The sequence below is a fragment of the Oculina patagonica genome, chromosome 2, assembly GCF_052425735.1.
Source record: "Oculina patagonica isolate OP01 chromosome 2, crgOcupat, whole genome shotgun sequence".
In the NCBI taxonomy this organism is placed as follows: domain Eukaryota; kingdom Metazoa; phylum Cnidaria; class Anthozoa; order Scleractinia; family Oculinidae; genus Oculina; species Oculina patagonica.
The window spans coordinates 31,437,599-31,457,121 of NC_135759.1; the positions used below are offsets into that span (position 1 = coordinate 31,437,599).

At 43.4% G+C, this 19,523-nt stretch overlaps 4 protein-coding genes across 4 annotated transcripts; all 4 read right to left on the reverse strand.

Moving 5' to 3' along the window:
• Positions 1-1,095: 1,095 nt before the first annotated feature.
• Positions 1,096-4,712, reverse strand: LOC144644160 (phospholipase A2 A2-actitoxin-Cgg2a-like). Its single transcript, XM_078503586.1, has 5 exons — positions 4,613-4,712; positions 3,709-3,742; positions 2,911-3,067; positions 2,313-2,425; positions 1,096-1,278 (listed from the first exon to the last, which is right to left on the reverse strand). Exons 1-5 carry the CDS (start codon positions 4,688-4,690, stop codon positions 1,145-1,147), a joined length of 516 nt encoding a protein of 171 aa, XP_078359712.1. The 5' UTR covers positions 4,691-4,712; the 3' UTR covers positions 1,096-1,144.
• Positions 4,713-7,769: 3,057 nt separating this feature from the next.
• LOC144641982 (uncharacterized) lies at positions 7,770-9,333 on the reverse strand. Its single transcript, XM_078500989.1, has one exon. The coding sequence runs from the start codon at positions 9,063-9,065 to the stop codon at positions 8,148-8,150; it is 918 nt and encodes a 305-aa protein (XP_078357115.1). The 5' UTR covers positions 9,066-9,333; the 3' UTR covers positions 7,770-8,147.
• Positions 9,167-10,928, reverse strand: LOC144642306 (uncharacterized). Its single transcript, XM_078501273.1, has 2 exons — positions 9,275-10,928; positions 9,167-9,186 (listed from the first exon to the last, which is right to left on the reverse strand). The coding sequence occupies exons 1-2, from the start codon at positions 10,926-10,928 to the stop codon at positions 9,167-9,169; spliced, it is 1,674 nt and encodes a 557-aa protein (XP_078357399.1).
• A 578-nt stretch (positions 10,929-11,506) lies between these two features.
• On the reverse strand, positions 11,507-12,444 carry LOC144642307 (uncharacterized). The gene is made up of 2 exons (XM_078501274.1): positions 12,397-12,444; positions 11,507-12,013 (listed from the first exon to the last, which is right to left on the reverse strand). The coding sequence occupies exon 2, from the start codon at positions 12,011-12,013 to the stop codon at positions 11,507-11,509; it is 507 nt and encodes a 168-aa protein (XP_078357400.1). The 5' UTR covers positions 12,397-12,444.
• Positions 12,445-19,523: the final 7,079 nt, after the last annotated feature.

Consider the following 19,523-nt stretch of genomic DNA (forward strand, 5'->3'; position numbering starts at 1 on the left):
CAAATGATTTGGAAAGCACAGGAATTAATAAAAAAGGGGATATTTGTGTTTTTCTTTCTGCATATTTTTCCTCGCGAATGCATTAGTTGACTTCCGTTTCCGGTGAACGTGAGCGTGTGTGTGTTGGCAATCCCTCGTGAGTGGAAGATTGCATAAGTCCGCACGTGACGTGTAATGTGTGCCCTGCTTTCCTACTCCCACGCTTTTCTGCGAACATAAATATTCGTGACCTTGATAAATTGTGACCTTGTGAGTAGCACGTTTCGAGTTTCACTTCACGTTTATGTACATGTGCCGAAAAAGTATTTTATTTTAGAGCGATTTTTCGATTGCGTTTTGCAAAACCAAAACTAATCACTTCTGGCCTCTCTCTGTCACGCAACGCTTATCACGAATACAAAGCGCAGTAATGCAAAAACAAAATAAATGCAAATTACTTTCGTTAGAAAGGGCCAACGAACAATACGAAGGAACCGGATCCTGGTGGATCTAATCAGCAAAATATATAGGTCTACACGAACAACTAAAAAACAGAAAGGCTGACCGTACGGTAGGATTGAACTATTGTAATTTGGGTCCCATTGTAATTTCCTTCCAATATTTCATTCCCTGATCAGGCCGTGACAAGGGAAATATTCAAGTGGAAGGAAATAACTCCAATCCCACCGTACAGTCAGCCTTTTTCAGTTTAATAATAGTGTTTATTCCTTGTCTTTCACAATTCTCGATAATCGGTTATGTTTGATGTACTTTTGAACTTTGCGTTGTTTTTTTGTGTCTTTTCATTAAAATTGCGTTATAAAGTTCGTATCTTGTCTCACTTTTGTCCGCCATTTTGCTTGTCCGAGATTCGACCGAGATGGATTTTGCATAGAGCTGCCATAACTGTCATTCTTTTTTCATTTTCACTGTTTTGCACTGCCAATTTCACTTTTTGCACTGCTTTGGGATAAATTGAGGTGTTCTTGGCCAATCACAATGCAGAAATTGTTGCTTGTATATTATTAAAAGTTTAATTATTACTATACAGCGTGACGTCCTTATGGGGCGGCGAAAAATAAGGTAAAGTTAAGGTAAAACGCGTAGGCCTTTGTCGACTTTTAAATGTGTTTAATGGTTCAAATATACTTCAGATGTATCACAACTAGCATTTGTCTCGTGAATAATTCATGAAGGAAGGGTTGAACTTGGACCTTTTGAAACACTGCACAGCTTCTGAGTCGCACTTACACAAAGCGTGCCGACACTTTCCGTAAAACCAGTAGTAGCTTGCAGGTTCTGAAAAAGACATGTGGTAGTCAGCAAGGAATACGAAATTTGCGTCCTTTTTAAATAGACAAACATGTATGTATCGTTTTCCGTCTCTTCCTTTCTGTGGCTGATAAAATCGCGTCATAAAATAGTTACAATAGCAACCTCGACCCCAGAGTCTTCTCGACGACGAGTTTTTAAAATGACGGAGTAGACCCTGAGGACCAGATTGGTTACAACAGCTCTTTCTCGCACATCCATTGGGTAATTTTTTACTCGGTATTCCATACAGGTGCAAACTTGATTTCGCCTTACGCGGGATTAGTTTATTTTCAACATAGTTAGTAGTATGTTTTCAAGGTATATATGAAATTTGCGCATGTTATTATTATTATTATTATTATTATTATTATTATTATTATTATTATTATTAAGGTGTTTTGAAAGTCAAAACTCACTAGTCAGCTAGCACTAGCTTATGGATATGAGAATAGGTTTGTTTTTGGTGTATGAGATGTTCATAGTCCATTACAAATTAACATTAAAAAATTCCGTTATCTCAAGTATTGTTACATGAAAACTTCATAAAGAGAGTTCTTTTTTTATTGTAATTAAAGTTCTATTCAGTCATGAAAGCTCTTCTCAGGCTTTGAAGCCCCCCCCCCCCCCCCGCCCACCCCTTAATGACAGCCGCTCTAGTCAGTCAATTTGTAATATTAAACTGTTCCTTACAGCTATTTTGTGTGCATTAGCTGACTTTTGATTTTGAATAAGCCTAAACCCATCCCCGGGAAATTTATAGCATTTATGTCGTTAAAAGTGATACCTAACTCCGATTTCCGTCGCATGAAGCCACTAGCCTGTTGTGAGTGTCAGGACTGCCTTCCTACACCCCCCTTCCCCTCACATTTTCTCAGGTGGCCAATGTACTATTCATAACACACGGGAGGAGAGAAATATTGTGAAAACTCAAGAGTACAATTCGTATATATGACTAGTACTCAAAGCCAGATTAAACAGAACATACACTGATAGCCTATGTAAACACCCCAAAGTCTTACCGCATCCATAACATTCTTTTCTGCTGTAAGGAATCGCGTAAACAGCCCAAGAAAATGGGCAAGAGCCTGAGTTTGACACTGCTGTGTAGCAGTCGTCGTGCACTTGGCAGCACCTGAATGTCAAACAAACCTGTAAGGACCTTTCTTAGGAAACAATATAAAATGGATATGTAAAAATATTGTTGAGTATTGATAATAACTCAATTTTAACAAGAATTATGGGCTGAAGCATAAGATGATGCACGAGCGCTTATTTGAAGAGACAAAAGGGTTTTTGTGTTTCTTCCAGATAATCCCATAACTGCTCGCGTAGCCACTCAGGCTCCAGGCCATCCTCATGTTCAAAGTGAGCTATCATAAGTAATGCCAGGTCTTGGTAATGCTCAGTAAAAAAAACTACTTATTTGAATTGAATCTCGTAACAAGCACGTGTACTATGTGTAAACGAAGAGGAAAATGTACGACTAAGTTAGCTGTAAAATTCTTTTTATGTTGTTTTTGACAAAACGAAATCCAATCACTTTTTTCGAATTTTACATGTAAAAGCTCGCGTTATTTGGGAAGTGCTGTGCAGGCTTCTTCAGTTTCGTTAGTTTACCTGTCTGTGTCATCCACGGGTGTTCCATGTCCACCGATTCCACAGAAACAGCCGTAGCCATTATAGTCAAATGGATTTCTGCCTGTCCCACATATGATCAAAAGACCAAAGTCCAATACACTTCTGGTGTTAGATACTATGGGAGAATCTCTGATTTCTGTAAAATTTTCAATTGCAAATCGATACATTAATTTTGCGAAAGGGAAATAAGATCAGCGGTGATAAAAAAGCAGAACGAACTGCTTTTCACTTTAATGTAAAAGTTGACTTCCGTTCAGATACCAACAGCCGTGCCTTTCTCAGTGTTTCTCACGCGTACGCTTAGCGACTGGACGATCGCACCAAAACATAACTCCTTTGTCTTCAGGGTGTTAGGGATTAACAATACACTATTTCAGGTTTACAGTCAATCTCTCTAAAATGGAAACCGTCGGACCTGCTCTAAATTTCTGTCTTTAGAGAGGTGTCCGTCTTGATAGGGGGTTTAGTTTCAGTGAATTGACTGAAAACGGCAGGGACGGAACAAACACCAGATGTCCGTCTTATAAAAGTGTTTTAAAAAGAGAGAGAGATGACTCGGCTGTAAATGTAAAGGCGGCCTTTTAGAGGTGTTTTTTCCTAAGATTAAAATCTTTGAACGCAAACACAAATAAGAAAGGAGCGCAACGACCAGAATGGCTAAATTAACCAGGAACAAAAACATGGATTGAAATATCTCAAATGCATTGCATTATGACGCACAGAAGGTGCGAGACAATGGTAAATAGAACACGATATGTTTAATATAAGGTAGTTTACCTTGGGATGCAGGGATCCTTCCGTGGCTCTTTAGCTAATAAGAAAAAGAAATGACAATAAAAGATTGATAGACAATGTTAGCTCCTGTACTGGAAAGCTGGATCCCGGTTCATGCTAATACGAACAAAGGAAAAATAGTTTCTCTTTAATTTAACTTTATCTAAAACACTTTTTTTCACTTTCTGTAGTTCTGAAGTGAAATTTCAAATCCGCTCTAGTGAAATTTATGGTTTGGCAGTTGACTACGGTAGCTTTTCACCATAAAAGACTGATGGTTTTAAGCTATCAGATTACTCTACAACGATTTACACTATCGTACCTTGGAGTTTACAAGCTTAAAATCAGATTTTTAATAGGAAATCCAAAAGAGTGTAAAGACGTACGCTCAACATAGAACAATTTATCTTTGCTAAAGACGATTAGCAATAGCCGGCAAGGTTGATGATGGGTGACAATAAATTGGGGAAAAGATAATTTCACTTTTAAACAGTTTCAATATGGAAGATAAATACAGTGACAGGAAGAAAAAAACTGAAAAAATGTCACTGAAATACATTATTAGAACAGCAACAAGTGCCAATCACATACCGATTGACACAGTTTTCTTTGGCTGAAGTCAGAAAACTAAGTCTTTTAAAGAGAAGAAAATAAGTTTTAGCTGTTCCATTTTCAATTGATTGGCCTTACATATTTTGAAGGCACGCTAAAAAAAGAAAAATTTCGTCCAAAAAAAAAATTAATATTAAAAAGGACTTTGAGACCATTTTTGTTAAATTTGATTTGAAGTTTCATTCAATTTTAAAGGTGAATCGAGTTTTTGTGAAATCGGGGTGACGGGAGAAAAACGACAACAGAAAATAAGTATGGCTGATGTTATGTTCAAGGTGTATAACGGTATACTTACCGAATCGTGATTGCTCGCAGCTATTGAAAGCTGACAAGTGATTACTAGGCAAACGAAGAGAGTTATAAGACACTTCATCTTCTGTAGAATCACTGGAAACTTTTATACAGTTTTGATAATTTCTTGGCAAAATTTGTTATTCTTTATATAGCTAATGTGTGCGAATTATTATGTAATCTGAAATAGCACTTGAGTGCCTTAATGTCAATGAAACATATTTTTAAGCTGTTTGATTAAAAATATGATGTGAAAAAGCAATTTTATTTCGTTTCTTTGAGTGGCTTTTTAAAGATTTAGAGTGATAACTAAACATTAATAATATCAGAGTGCCAAGTAAAAAGCTGAGAGTTTTTATTCATTAATTCATTTCAGCACCTCCACTTCTGGTCCTAATGATTTTATCCCATATGAATTCAACACAATAGCTTCTTTTCGATTTTTTGCATGTTTACCTTCAGTCAGCTACATTGTAGTAGCCGACAGTAGTAGTGCTATAGTAGCCTATAGCAATACTGCGATACATTGTGTACTCCTTTTCTAAATTTATAATTGATTTTAATATACTGCAACTTCAGTCTGTAGACTGTATGTATCTCTTTTGCAGGAACATGTACGTAATCAAAGAAGAGAGGAACGTTGAATTCACTACTTCATCTTGCGAGAGATCTCGAAAGTTTTGAATCTAGACTTAGATCATTTTTAAATTTTAACTTTTTAAATACAGTTTTAACCTTTCATTAATTTTTAATATAATTTAAATTGTATTTTTTTATTTATTTTTAAAATACTTTTTTTTTATTTTGGGGGGTATTATCAATAGGGCTAACCTCGGAACTCACCTTTTCAAATTTATGAATATTTAATTATATATGAAATTTGAAATAAACATGTATTTAAATAATTTGACAATTTGTGCGTTGTCTCTATATCTTTCGGTGCATCCTTTTTCCTCGAGAAGTCCGCACTCCGGCCTACAAAGTCTCTTGGACCACGTCAAAGCAAACTTCTATGTTTACTTATGCACAACGAAATGATTTTGTTTTTCAACAGCGGGAAAAGAGGCTTTGTGTATGGTCTTTCTGTTTGTCAGAACGAAGCAACTATTTTTGCTTTTGCCATTCATTGATTTTTTAATTTGATTTCTTTGGTTCCGTTTCAGTTTAAATTCAAGCATTTGCTGTTTAGTATCCAACCACTATTTATTTTCATCTTATAGTAAATCATTTTGAATATAAAAATAGTTTTTAGTGCATTTACTGTTTGTATTGAATTTAAGTGTATTATTGTTTCTTGCTTTCCCTGAACATTTTTGTGTATCTCTATTCGCTTGAGCTAAGTCAAAACTAAGTCAAATTATTGTGGTTTTTATTTTATTTATTTTGTAATGAACAAATAGTATGGGTTGATGTTTAAGAATACAAATGGAACTTTAAACAAAACTGCTATTTCCCCACGAGAAATGCAGTTAAGGATACTGCTTTGTTTATATTTAAATGCTTGAAACACAAAAAAGTAAACCAAGAGTGACAACGTGTGATTTCTTTTAAAATTTATGTCATGCAAAATTTGTATTTTTGTATGTTGTTTAGTTTTTAGGCTTCATGTTCTGGACTTCCTTTGTTAACTGCTTTTGATGATTCTTCTTTTTATTATTTTTTTTGTATTCCTTTACTGAAGGGCTCTTCTCAGCTTATACGCATGCAGATAATCTGTCAACAGTGATGAATGTTAGAATTTCTTGACTTTTTATTTTTTAGCGGCGCTCGCGAAGCCCCATACCCAAGAAAATTTGGTAAACCAGTCCCGTTGGAAAATTTTGGTTGTTTGCGACTGTCCGTTCGTCCGACCGACCGATCGGCACAAACGACAGGTTAAGTTAAGCACGATTGATTTGGCGCAAAGAATGAGTCGGATGATGTTGATGACCTTTTTCCTAGCAATTTGGTGTTTTATTTTCTAGACTTATGCAACTACATGAGCTACTTTGCCTCTACATCGTATTTAGAAAGAGGATTGATTTTTGTGGTCGGTGGTGTGCTCGAAAGAGAAATTTAATTCTGACCCGGTGAAGATGATTACCTGGAAAACTTTCAGCCTGGCTAGCCGGGATCTAGGCTAACCGATGTAATCGCAAAGTTGATTTTCGGCTAACCGAGCTGGCTCGGTTATCATGTAATCGCAACGTCGATTTTTAGTTGTGAGAAAAGGATAACAACAAGGTTAAAAGCTTTATATAGCACAATAGTAGTAAGGTCCGCTTACGTATCGGCACAACCAATCAGAGAGCAGCATTTCTGCGCATGCGTAGAAGGGAAAACCACGTGACTTGGGAGTTGATGACGTCATAGGAGTCGGCCCCAGGGTCCTTGGAGTGTCGGTCCCAGGCCCCGCTCGGAGTGTCGGTCCCAGTCCCCGGACGGTAGAAAAGAGCTCGGCCCAGTCCCCGCGCGGAAAAAATCCGAAAATAGGTGTAAAAATGCGTAAAAGGGAAAACCACGTGACTTAGGGGTGTGATGACGTCATAGGAGTCGGTCCCAGGGTGTTTGGAGTGTCGGTTCCAGGCCCCGGACGGTGGAAATGAACTCGGTCCCAGTCCCCGCGCGAAAAAAAACGACAAGACAAGAAAATAGGCGCGTAAAAGGGAAAACCACGTGACTTAGGGGTGTGATGACGTCATAGGAGTCGGTCCCAGGGTGTTTGGAGTGTCGGTTCCAGTCTCCGAACGGTTAGAATGAACTCGGGCCCAGTCCTCGCGCGGAAAAAAAACGACAAGACAAGAAAATAGGTGTAAAAACAGGTTTTTTTTTAATAACAGGTTTTTTCTGTTAAGGTACAAGACACTAAAAAACGGTAACAAGTGGTCCTAAAGCCCCGGTAGTGTAACGGGTATCACTCCTGCCGCTGAGGTAGGCAATCGAGGTTCGAGTCCTCGCTGGGGATATTTTTTTTTCCTTGTGTCAATGTTCACTAAGCCCTAGTGGCCGCGCACCCTGGGAATGAACGTGTACAAAGTTAGCAAGACCACCATCCTATAGATATTATGGTTCACAAAGTGCCATACTGTCCTTGTGGTATCTGGAACTCAATACTTTGCACTAAACGCATGCGCAGATGAGTCTTCGCGATACACTCACGATTGATAATTAGTTACCTCTCTTGTGAAGACCACAAAGGTTGTCTCAGAAAGCGCCATGCCTTCCTTATGGTATGGTTCTTCCTGGCACTAAACGCATGCGCAGATGAGTCTACATTGCTTTTTCTAGGTCGGCGATTCTGAAAAAACGCACGCTTGTGAAGTATTTAAAAAAAAACACGTGAGAGAGGGGGGATGAGGGGGTATCCCCCTTTCTCGGTTTTACTGGGAACGAGTACGAATCGAGCGGTGAGAGTGTTTATATCTCAAAAGATGTCGACAAGTAAGTTATTAAATATTCAGTTATGGAGAACGATCAACGTGGGTACGATTGAAACTATATCAACGTGTTGCGGTAGGTTTCCCATCTGGGGCATGCTGTTGGACACAACAGTGGGGGTACTACGTGCTAAAGTAACCATAGGGGTATGACATAAACGTGTTGGCATCTACCACTCTCTTGTCGAAAACCACTTGGTAGCGCTTGATCTCCGTCACAGTGTTCAGTGTTTTGGTGGTTTTGTCTCGAGTGATCTTGTGAGGGTTGAACAGGGCAATGCTCCTCGTTTCGGCCAAGGGCTCTTTCACTTCGGATTGGACGTTGTCTTTCAATGTCTCAAAGTTGAGATGGGTGGATCCTCTCACGTTCAAGGAAAAACCCCTTACTTTACAACAGGTTTTTCCCAGTTTGGTCTTGTAGGCATAGTTTTTTGGTCCCGCGGCGGCAAATTCCACAATGAAGTCATCATCGTCTAGTTCGTTGGTAAAGTCTCCTAGGTAATCTCCCAATGGTAAGGAGGGTTGCCCTTCTCGATGCTTGTAGATGAGAGAATCTGTGTCAAAATACAAGATCTGTTCGGGTTGTAGGATGGAAAGACCTTCTTGGTACAGCTTCAAACGGGCCCAGGTGGTAGTAAAACAGGCAACAAAGATGTTGATATCCGGTTGAATGTTGGCACAGTCCTCCTTGCACTTATGGACCACCTCCAGCATGTCTGGATTGACGACCCGGATGTCTTGGATGTCTCGAGAATCGTCTCTCAACAAATCGTGAAACTCAGCTGCAGAGGTGAAGGCTTCAACTTGACTCTTGTTGCCTCTCTGACCATACTTGCCCCAAAAACTATTGAGCATGATCTTGGCCAGGGATCTGCGTCCGGGATTCTTTTCAATCTTGCCCGGATCCAACTGGATGCCTTCTTTGAGAAAGAACTGTGTCAGGTATTCCTGGCGTTTGTCTGGATCGTCGCCCACCCACGAGGGCCAGCCGCTCGCTTCCTGCTTCATCTTCAGGAAGGTGTTGACATACTCTTTAAACATGGTGTTGGATTTGCGGTCAAAGTGCCACACCTCGTGAATGTGTTCCACCACGTACCCTTGCTTGACAGCCTCTTCCAACTCGGGCGTGCACCACGTACCGGTCAGTTGGCGTTCTTGAGGGCTGTGAGCGCATTTGGAGGATCGTTGGGTCAACGGCTTGGGCTGCTCCACTTCCACGCAGGTACGGCAGAGGGGGAATGTCAGTTTACCCCCTTGGCGATAGGGCAACACGGGGCTGTACAACCCGTAGGGTGGCGTCACCGTACACTTTGCCAGACCGAAGAATTGTGAAATGTTCGTGTGTCCCGGTTCTAGGATCACTTCGGGATGCCCTTGAGGGTAGTCACAGTTTTTGTTGACAAATGGATACAACGAGGTAAAGTCCACGTACCGGATCTCTTCTTCTGGTTCGGCAAGGTCATAGAGGCGGACGGCATTGGTTCTACTGCCAAAGAACGCGTCTCGGGGCTCCAAGCGGGAGTTGATCGCCAACGAGTCCACGAACGATTTCACCTCGGGATCACTGTCCTTGAGCGCTTTCCACCGGCATTCCCACATTTCTACCACGCGGTACCCCGCATCCCGGATCCGCTGCGTCTTTTGTTGCGTTTCCGCGTACACGTCCCTCAGGCTTCTGTCGCCCATCTTCCGGTGCTTCTGATCGCGATTGGGAAAACAGTCAGGACAGCCGTGAAAGTAACAGCCGTGGAACTCGTAAACCGTGTGATCCTCGTACCCGTCGACGTTGATCAGACGGCCTCCAATCCACAAGGCTCGTTCTCCACCGTTCCTGGCGTGGCGGATGGTACCCTGCGTCTGGGTGTCTTGATAGAGCAACCATTCCAGCGAGACGTGCGAGTGAGGTTTGCCCTTGCCTTCCCAGCCTCGTACCGGTTCAGAAGCCAACGTCTGTTCTTGCATGCACTTGGTGCGGTAGAAGCGATTACAGGCCGAGGCAATGGTGAGGCACTTGTCCATGGGATCGAACCCGGCAATGGCTTGAAACTCTGCCCGGAAGACCTTGCACCCTTCGTGCAACAGCTCCACGTCGGAGCGACAGTAGTCGACAAGTTCGTTCCGAAAGTGGAACTCGTAATTCTCCGCCACGCGTTCTTCGTACCACTTGTCGAATTCGGCTTTCCTGGCAGCGGACATTCCCTCTGGATCGTAATAGTCCCTGGCAGGCATGCTGCCCACATAGTTTTGATTCTCCTTCGTGTTAAAAAAGTGGGGGAAAAACCCCTTTTTTTGCTCGGTGAGGCCAAAGGCTTTGGGAAAGGTAGCAAGGCTCATCTGTAGAAAACACATGGAGTCCTTAAAGGTGATGTTTGGGATGCTCATGCTCAGGATCTTGGCCCCATTCACGACTTGGTCAGGGCAGATGGCTTGGTCGTACAACTCGTTGAGTACAAAGTAGGAGTCGTACCCTTTGAAATTGTGTGCGACAGCTATGACGCGTTGTTGTTCGGCGATCTCCCTCAACCAAGCGAGAAAGTCTTTGACACAAGTCTCTCCCTCGAAGGTTCTCCTCTCGTCGGTGTCTCCTCTCAGGGCACAAATCAAGTTGGCCACGTGCTGGCCTTCTTCCTGTCTGGCTTCGGCGTCCCAACTCACGAACACCGGTGGTTCGTCTTCTTTGCGTTGACCGGCGCTGGTTCTCTTGCGGTTCTGTTTTTGTTCCACCTTGAGAGGATTTTGTATGTAGCACTGGTGGTAGCGAAGATCTTGGTATTCCTTACAGGACGGGCAGGAAGCATGGCCGCACTTGTGACTGTTTCTCAGTTCATAGGCACCGTATGTCTTGAAACAACCCGCACACCGTTTGTGCGTGTCACACACGCTGTTCCTCTTGGCTCGGGTCATGTCTTTACAGGTGTCGGTGCGACTCTTGTGCAATTGAAGACAGCGGGTTCCAAAAAAGTCCCGCTGACAGTCTGTACAGTTCACCCTGGGTACAGCGTGGGCTCTCTTCCATTCGTGGCAATCGGTCTGATGGCAGGCGGCGCACCTGGTACCCGGGCAGTTGTGGTCCTTACGGCGGTCATGGCTATACCCCTTTTCGCACTTGGTGCAATAATAACTCTTGCCAAAAAAACCGCCTAGGGAAGTGCAGCCGTGGTAATGGTCATGGTGTTTGATCAAGATCAAACGTTTGTCGTCGGGGCGTTGTGCTCCTTTGAAGATGATCTGGTAACCATGTTGGACAGACACCACCACAATCTGGTAATCGTTCAAGTGCGCTTGAAATTTGGCCAATTCGTCCAATCCGCAAGGACCTTCTGGCACGTCGGACAAACGGTGTAGTTCCTTGGCTGCCCTTTCTTGTACCGTATCATGCCTCCTTAAGTTTCCATAGTACCAATGGTCGGTCCCGAAATCGACCCGGGCCTTCACCACCACCAAGGCGCGGGCACAGCATAACTGGTCGGTGTTTTGGATTTTCAGACACATCTTTTGCGGTCCAGGATCTGCTCAATGGGATCCAAACCGGGTTTGTGTTTCTGATTGTCTCCCCCTCGGCCTGGATCTTGCACGTGAGACACGTTTAGGTTGAACGTGTCGTCCACTTGAAAAGTCTGATTACTGTTCAGCATGTCACTGATTTGTTTTAACAGCTGTTGGGCAGCGACGGTGTTTTCTCGCCACTCTCCCACTCTCAGCCGTCTGGAATGAAAAGCATTTTGAATCCTGTTACTGTTGATGTTGATCAACAAGTGGTCGTCATCTCCAACCGCTCCGTCGTCCAAAATATGGCGCTGCACGGCTCTCTGCAGGGCTCGGGCAATCTGTTGTACGAGTACGGGGCGCGGTCCTAGGGGTGCGGATTCTACTGCGGCGCCACCACCTGTCTGTATTAAGCGTCCGGTAAAGTTTCTGATGTGGAGCCCAAATCTGCGCACTCTGCGGTCCACGTGACCTCTCAGTTCAAATTCAAAAGGAGCTTCCATCTTGAAACAAAGGAAATAAGGCAATGAATGGATGGAAAAAAACAAATGTACGTTTTTTTATCTATATGACTGCCATGTTCGGAGTCATCAGCACTCTTCCAAAGTACAGGGGTCTCGAACAAATCTGCGTACTCTCCGGTCAACGTGGCCTCTCAATTGAAAGTCAAAGGCAATAAGGCAATGAATGTACGTTTTTTTATCTATATGATGGCAATGATCGGAGTCATCAGTACTCGTGGAAAGTACAGTGGCCTTTAAAGTGACTACAAGAACATTTGTCCGTAATTTTCTGTTTTCCTGTACAGCTCATTAGAATATTACACAGCATAAAAGCACATGAAAAACGGGTTACACGAATTCACTCTACTTTAATAACTAGTTACCTCTTCATTGGACTCTCCTTCACTTGTGCTTGCACTCTACGATGAAAAGAACATCGTATAAATAAAAAACATTGGCGAATCAAATATAACCCAACGCATCTCATCAACGTACCTCTTCCAATCTAGCTCTCTCCAGGCTCTCAGCCTCTATATCTTCTCCAGTAGTAGTCTCATCTCCAACCATAGTAGTCTCATCTTCTTCTTCCATTGTAGCGCTCAGACCAAACAAAGTTTGCGAGTGAATAAATGAGCAAAGTAGCTCCTTTTATACAACTTTTCCATCCCAGAAGAACTGGGCTCTAGTATTCCCATTGGTCAATCGAGGTGACCTGATACAGAATGAACCAATGAGATCTCATGATCAATGTCACCCAAGGTGACGGGATTTTCCCCACAAGGGTAAAATCCCAAGCTGACGGGATTTTCCCCACAAGGGTAAAATCCCGGGATTTCCCCCCAAGGGAAAAATCCCGACGCACGCGCGTGGAGAATCTTTCTCGGAATTCTCGGAATTCTAGGAACCCGCGTGTGTTCATTCTCGGAAAAGTACAGTAAAACGGACAAAGTTTTCTTGTCGGATTACAGCTCTTTTCAAGAAGGATATAAGCTTTAAGGTGAGCTAATGTCTCCATACTCTACTGTACAAGACGAAGAGCGTTTGATAAATTGTATTTACTGCGAAAAATAAATTTGGTTACGTTGTAAATCTTGACAAGTGGTTTGTTTTTGTTCGTGCGGCCATCATGAACCGTGCATAGTAAAGAAGAAGAAGGTTTTAGACCCGTTCATTTCGTTCAAGGTTTTTTGGTCTAGTTGTGTTTATGGTCAAAAAAAAAAAGAAGAAACCGAACTTTACGAATGAACAAGTCGTTTTTGGTGGACTGAATTATTCTTTTAAGCGAAATTGCTCGCGCAGTTGTCGTTTTCTTTCGTAAACAACAACAACTTCAAACGCCTTCATCTTTTCTTTTCGCGGTCTCAAAAATATCGAGGGAACATCCCACTATGATTCAGAAAAAAAATAAAACCTAGCCACCTAGAAGTGAAGCTTAAACGTTTTTTAAAAAACCTAAACAAATGTGTCAACGACTTTGTTGTGATTTTTCACCGCTCGCGAAAAAATATAATTGTAGCGAGCGGTTCATTTGACCGTTGTTCAAATGCATTATTCTCGAGGAAAATTTTTGTTTCGGCCCTTAAATCAAAGAGACCTCCAACCATGAATGGTATTAATTTAGTAAAACGCAAAGCAAGTCATTGAGCCGACTCTTTTACATTTTTAGGCTCTAAACAAGTGTGTCAACGACTTTGTTGTGATTTTTACCGTTCGCGAAAAAATATAATTTTAGCGTGCGGTTCGTTTGGCCGTTGTTCAAATGCATTTTTCTCGAAGAAAAAATTTTTTTTGCGGCCCTTACATCAAAGGGACGTCTAACCATGAATGATATTATTTCGATGAATGTTATTGAGCCGAAAATTTCATATTTTTGGACTCTAAGCACAAGTGTCATCGACTTTGTTGTGATTTTCACCGTTCGAGAAAAAATATAATTCAGCGTACGGTGTTTGTTGTTGTTTAAATGCGTTTGTTTGTTTGTTTTTGCGGCCGTTAAATCAAAGAGATGTCCAACCATGAATGATATTAATTTAGTAAAACGCAAAGCAAGTCATTGAGCCGGATCTTCACATTTTTACACCCTAAACAAGTGTGTCAACGAGTTTGTTGTGATTTTTCACCGGCCGCTAAAAAATATAATTGTTGTAGGCGGTTCATTCGGCCGTTGTTAAAATGTTTTTTGCCGCCCTTAAATCTAAAAGACGACCAAACATGAAAAATATTATTTCGATGTAAGTTATTGAGCCGACTCTTTCGCATTTTTTAGACTCTAAACACAAGTGTGTCAACGAGTTTGTTGTGATTTTTACCGCTCGCGAAAAAATATAATTTAGCGTGCGGTATTTGTTGTTGTTGTTGTTTAAGCGTTGAATCCCATACTCTCGTAATTCAGTTTCGGCATGGAGCAATTCTTAAATTTATTTCACAACAAAAGTCTGGTACCATAACCAGAAAGCATGACATTCGGTCATTGGACAATGTCCTTCGTATAGATGAAAACCGCAACTAGGTAAAGGCTGTACAATGGTCTCTTTCAGCACGTCGTATTTCGGACATCCGTACAGTTCTAAATTCATGCTAGGAATGTTCAGTTTGTTCAACAACTCTCTTTCGACGTGACCTCCCTTGTAAGCCACCACGGTTCTCTGGGGGGTTTTGGTCTCCTCGTACAAATCTGTCATCACCTCCTCCACCCTGTCATACTCGTAGGCCTTTTCTTCCTTTCTGGGTTGATACGTCAGTCCGTGCACGTTGTATTTGACGTAAGACACGGTTTTTCTGTCTCTGGAAGATAAGTTGCACCACGACATTCTCATGTAGAAAGCATGGCGTCCGAACTTTTCTTGCCAAGTGTAATAACCCAACTCGCGTACTCGAAACGTTTTCTCCACAAAGTAACCTTCCAAGTCCAAGATCATGCACACGTTTTCCGGAGTCATGCCAGAGCCAACTGCACTCTGATGCTTGACGTAGAAAATATATGAAAATGTTTAAACCGTAAATCTCAATGATCCAAATTAGGATATTGTTTCTGGGAAATGCATCTCAGATACAGTTGATTTCTCAGCATTTTCTCTTCATCCGAGTCGTACTTCACGCCAGCCAATTCCGCGGGGAGAATAATTTTCCCTTCTCCATCCACCCAAAACTTTTGCTTTTGACACTGTTTGACCAACGACTCGTCCAAGGGAAGATCACCAATCCAATCCTTGACCGGGGGTGGGTAGTGTTGTACTTTGAAGGCGGGTCTCCCATCCAGAATTCGTTGCGGTCTATCCACCACGTCTTGTCCTCTTCTGGGGTATCCAAATTCGTCCCTAGAGTCCAGTCCAGACCTTCTCGAGTAGAGGGGATCCTCGTTTCCCACATATTCCTTTCCTTCCAGCCAGGCTTTGATCTTGCCAAACGGAAGACTGTCGGCCCATTGGAAGAACCGGCATTTCCCTTTTCTGCACTTCAAATAGATCCTGTTCGGGTTGCTCTCTGATTTCGACATGCTCAGAATGAGTCTCTCGTTGCAGTAACATTTCATCTTATCCATGTTCCAATAATAGTAAGCCGGTAATTGTTGATTGACCGCCACCACGTACTGGTCAATGTGGGCGCTACCGGTGCAAATGAAACAGATGGTGCCTTCGCTCGTGTGGGGGCAAAAGTAGAACTCCCATCCCCCGTCCGTCATTCTCTTGGTCAGCGGTTCTTTGTGGACGGGGCAAACCGGGTCGCGCTGCGCGTCGTCAAAGGTCTGTTGCAGGAACTGGTCGGGGTCGAAAATTTCACCCTCCTCCAACACTTCCTCTTTCAACTCCATCTTCTTCTTTGTAGGATGTCTCTTTTTACGGGGGACTTTGGGTTTCTTGGGGTTTCCAGTCCCTCTCCTCTGTCGCTTTTTTCTGGGTTCTGCTACGTCCATGATGCTCACGATGCTCCAACTGAGGACTAACAGGAGACAACACGGCGCTTTTATACTCTACTCTCGGATGACGTCAATACGCACGAACCAACCAGAGAGGTAACACGTGACCTCTTCCGACCAACCGGCAATGACCCAGGTGACGTCATCCAACGTATAAAAAGAGCTGCGCGTCCATTTGTCGACTCAGTTGTAGCGATGGAAAGCACAGAGAGCGATTCCAGCCAAACTCAAACTCAAACCCCACAAGTCAACGGTGTCTTTGTACAAGGAGATCCCAAGGACTGGGAACCATTGCCTTACTATAGGGATCTAAAAAGGGGCGATTATCAATCGGACGAAGATTACCTATTGGAGCGCGCGAAACGTGGCATGGAAGCAGGCTACACGTTTATGCAGTGTCAAGAACATTGGATGTGTGATCTGGAGAGTGCATTATACAAAGGTTCGGCCGAAGCAAGCCAAGAGCAGTGACATGGGTACGAGAGAAAACTGGATGGACCTGGAACAACGACTCTTCTACACCAATTGTACAAAGCTAGAAAAAAAGATCCAGACCGACACGGGAATGAGTACGTTGTCGTTAGACTTTCCCACCACCACCATACCCGAAAACATTCCAAGGAGAGTCTACGTCTTCGAGGACATGGTGAAAGAGCGCGGGTGTGCCAAAAACCGCGTCACCGAAAGTGAATGGCTCAAAGAGAACCCTCACTGGAAGGGAGCCGTGATGGCGACCCTCAAAGACATTGGGCACGGTTATCTCTGGGATAGACATTGGAATGAATTTGTTTACGTGCCATTGCAGCGAGCCTTTTTCTTCATGACGTCTCGCAAACCGCCGCCCATTGGCAACGGCGTCTCGTTCTGGTTAAACGCGAACGTCTTCGACTTTGACGAACGGAGTGGTTTAGAAGATCTCATCGCACCGTTGAGAGCGAGTGTAGCCCTAAGCCAGACATTGTCTGCCTACTTGAAACAACCTATCACGGTCGACGCAAACACGTACGAAGAACTGTGCAACCAACTGGCAACTCAAGTAAAATTGCAACGCCTAGAAAGCAATCGTTGGCAAGAAATAGCGGATAGATTGTTAGACAGAGATCTCTGCAACCGTTGCGCCATGCAAAAAGACGAAGCTTACCTGGGCGACGACTACCAAAAAGCCAAGCTGTGGAGACCTAGAAGTTGCGAAACATGTACAAAATCTTTTGATAACATATTTATTGATGCAGGCTATTTAAATTGATATTTTGAAATAAAAGTTCATTTGTCATGGATCTGTATGGAAAGTGGGAGTGGTTGAAACGATTGTGCGAGAAAGCGTATGCTGAATTTGGGAGGGGTATAGATATACCGGAAGATACAAGTGACTCCCCCTTGAGAGTGTTCGAAGCCACCCACATAGAACAAAACTATTTCAGATTGATACCGTTTATATTATGGTTGAGACATTTCAAGGATCCAGCCGAGCTGTTTGCTTCTATTTACAAACTTCATCCGACCACGATCGAAGAGGCAGCTCATAAATTACACGTCACTTATATGAGGGTGGTCAGAGCGTCGTCGACATGCCAAAGAAGCTGAAGAAAAAGAAAAAGGATGAGAAGATACTTTTGGACTACCACGATCCCAGTCAACCGGGTAGCTTGGGCGGGATAACAAGATTCGCCAAAACGCACAAGATATCTGTCGACACAGCCAAAAAAGTATTGGAGCGCGATTTGGGTTATACCCTTCACAAACCGCGCAGACGTCGTTTCGCCACGTTACCGGTCCTGGTGTTTAATGTCGACCAACAGTGGGTAGCCGATTTAGTGGAAACGCAACCGTTGTCCAAATACAACAAGGGTCACAGATATCTACTCAACGTGATCGACGTCTTGTCTAAATATGCCTGGGTGGAACCCCTAAAAGACAAGACGGGAAAAACGGTGTCGGACGCCTTTGCCAAGATTTTGAAACGAGCCGATGGACGCAAACCTCAGAACCTACAGACCGACGACGGGAAAGAATTTTACAACAAGACGTTTGCCGCGTTGATGAAACGGGAAGGCATCCACCACTTTTCCACGGCCGGAGATACCAAAGCCAGCATCGTGGAACGCTTCAACCGCACTCTCAAGGAACGCATGTACCGATACTTTACCGCCAAGAACACGCTGAGTTACCTACCTGTACTCCAGGCCTTGGTGAGAGGGTACAACGGATCCCACCATCGTGGCATCGGCACCAGCCCCGAGAAAGTGAATGCGAGCAACGAAGGAAAAGTGTGGGAACGTCTGTACGCGAAGAGGTTGTCGTCGTGTAAAAGAGAACGAAAACCCCCGCTAAAAGTAGGAGAACGCGTGAGATTGAACAAGAAATTTCGCACGTTCGAGAAAGGGTATTTACCCGGCTGGACCGAAGAAGTGTTTGTGATACGAGAGGTGCGTCGGGGACCACCCGTCACGACTTACAAGATCCAAGAGTTGGACGACACCCCCCTTCGCGGTACGTTTTACAAGGAAGATCTACAAAAAGTCGCAGTGTCCGACGACGATGTCTTCAGGGTGGACAAGATCGTCAAACGAAAAGGAAATAAAGTCTTGGTGCACTGGAAAGGCTGGCCAGACAAGTACGACAGCTGGATCGAGAAGACGGCTCTAAAAAAATCATGAGCCACGAGGAAGGATTTTACGTCACGTTACCCAGTCACAGCAGCGGAACCGAGTTTCCAGAGAATAGAGCAAACTCTTTCAAGGTGCGATTACCTCACCCGCTACGATTGGAAGGAACCGGTTGGAAAGTGGGATTGAGTAGCATTTCCGTGCCAGATGCCAGCATCGACTTAACTCGCTTTAAGTCGTTCAAGTTTCCTCTCTTGAGTGCCCAGTGGATGCTCAAGCGCAAAGACAAGGAGGGTCGCGTGCAAAGCAAGTCGGTGACCACCGATCTGACGTTCCAGGACATTCTATATGACGACAACATCGTGGATGGCCTCAGTTTCATGAAAGCCCTAGTCTTCAAGTTCGATCAAGTCAAAGAATACAAGCGTATCGTGGGAGACTTGACCAAGTCGCCCGATAATGGAAAGGAGTGGGAATATACGTTCAAGTGGGAAGGTGAAGAACTAGTCCTCGACAACTCGAACTTGGACGTCTCGGAAGTGAAAACTGAAGGCGTCCCATACTACATGTCTTTCAACGAGGATTTGGCCTTTGACATGGGATGGGTAAAAAAGGACGAGAAAGAAAACGTGTTTCTCGGGCCGAACCTGAAGCCGGAATGCCACCACGCTACGATACCCGATCCCATAGACGTGGATGATTTTGGAGAGGGCAAGAAAAATTTCTGGGTTGTTGAGAATGGACAGCTTTTCTTGAGTTGCTATTGCAACTGGCGCTTTGTGAAACTCAACAGAGCCTTCCAAAAAGTGATTGGAGATGCATCGCGTACGCTTTTCGTTTACTCAGACGTGGGTGGTAGTTCCGTTGTGGGAAATCAAGTCACGGATCTGTTGCGGGAAATTCACTTTCAACGTGAAGGAAAAGGTATCAAGTACTTTGAACCTCTCCACATACAATATATTCCACTCCGCAACCAGATCGTGGACAT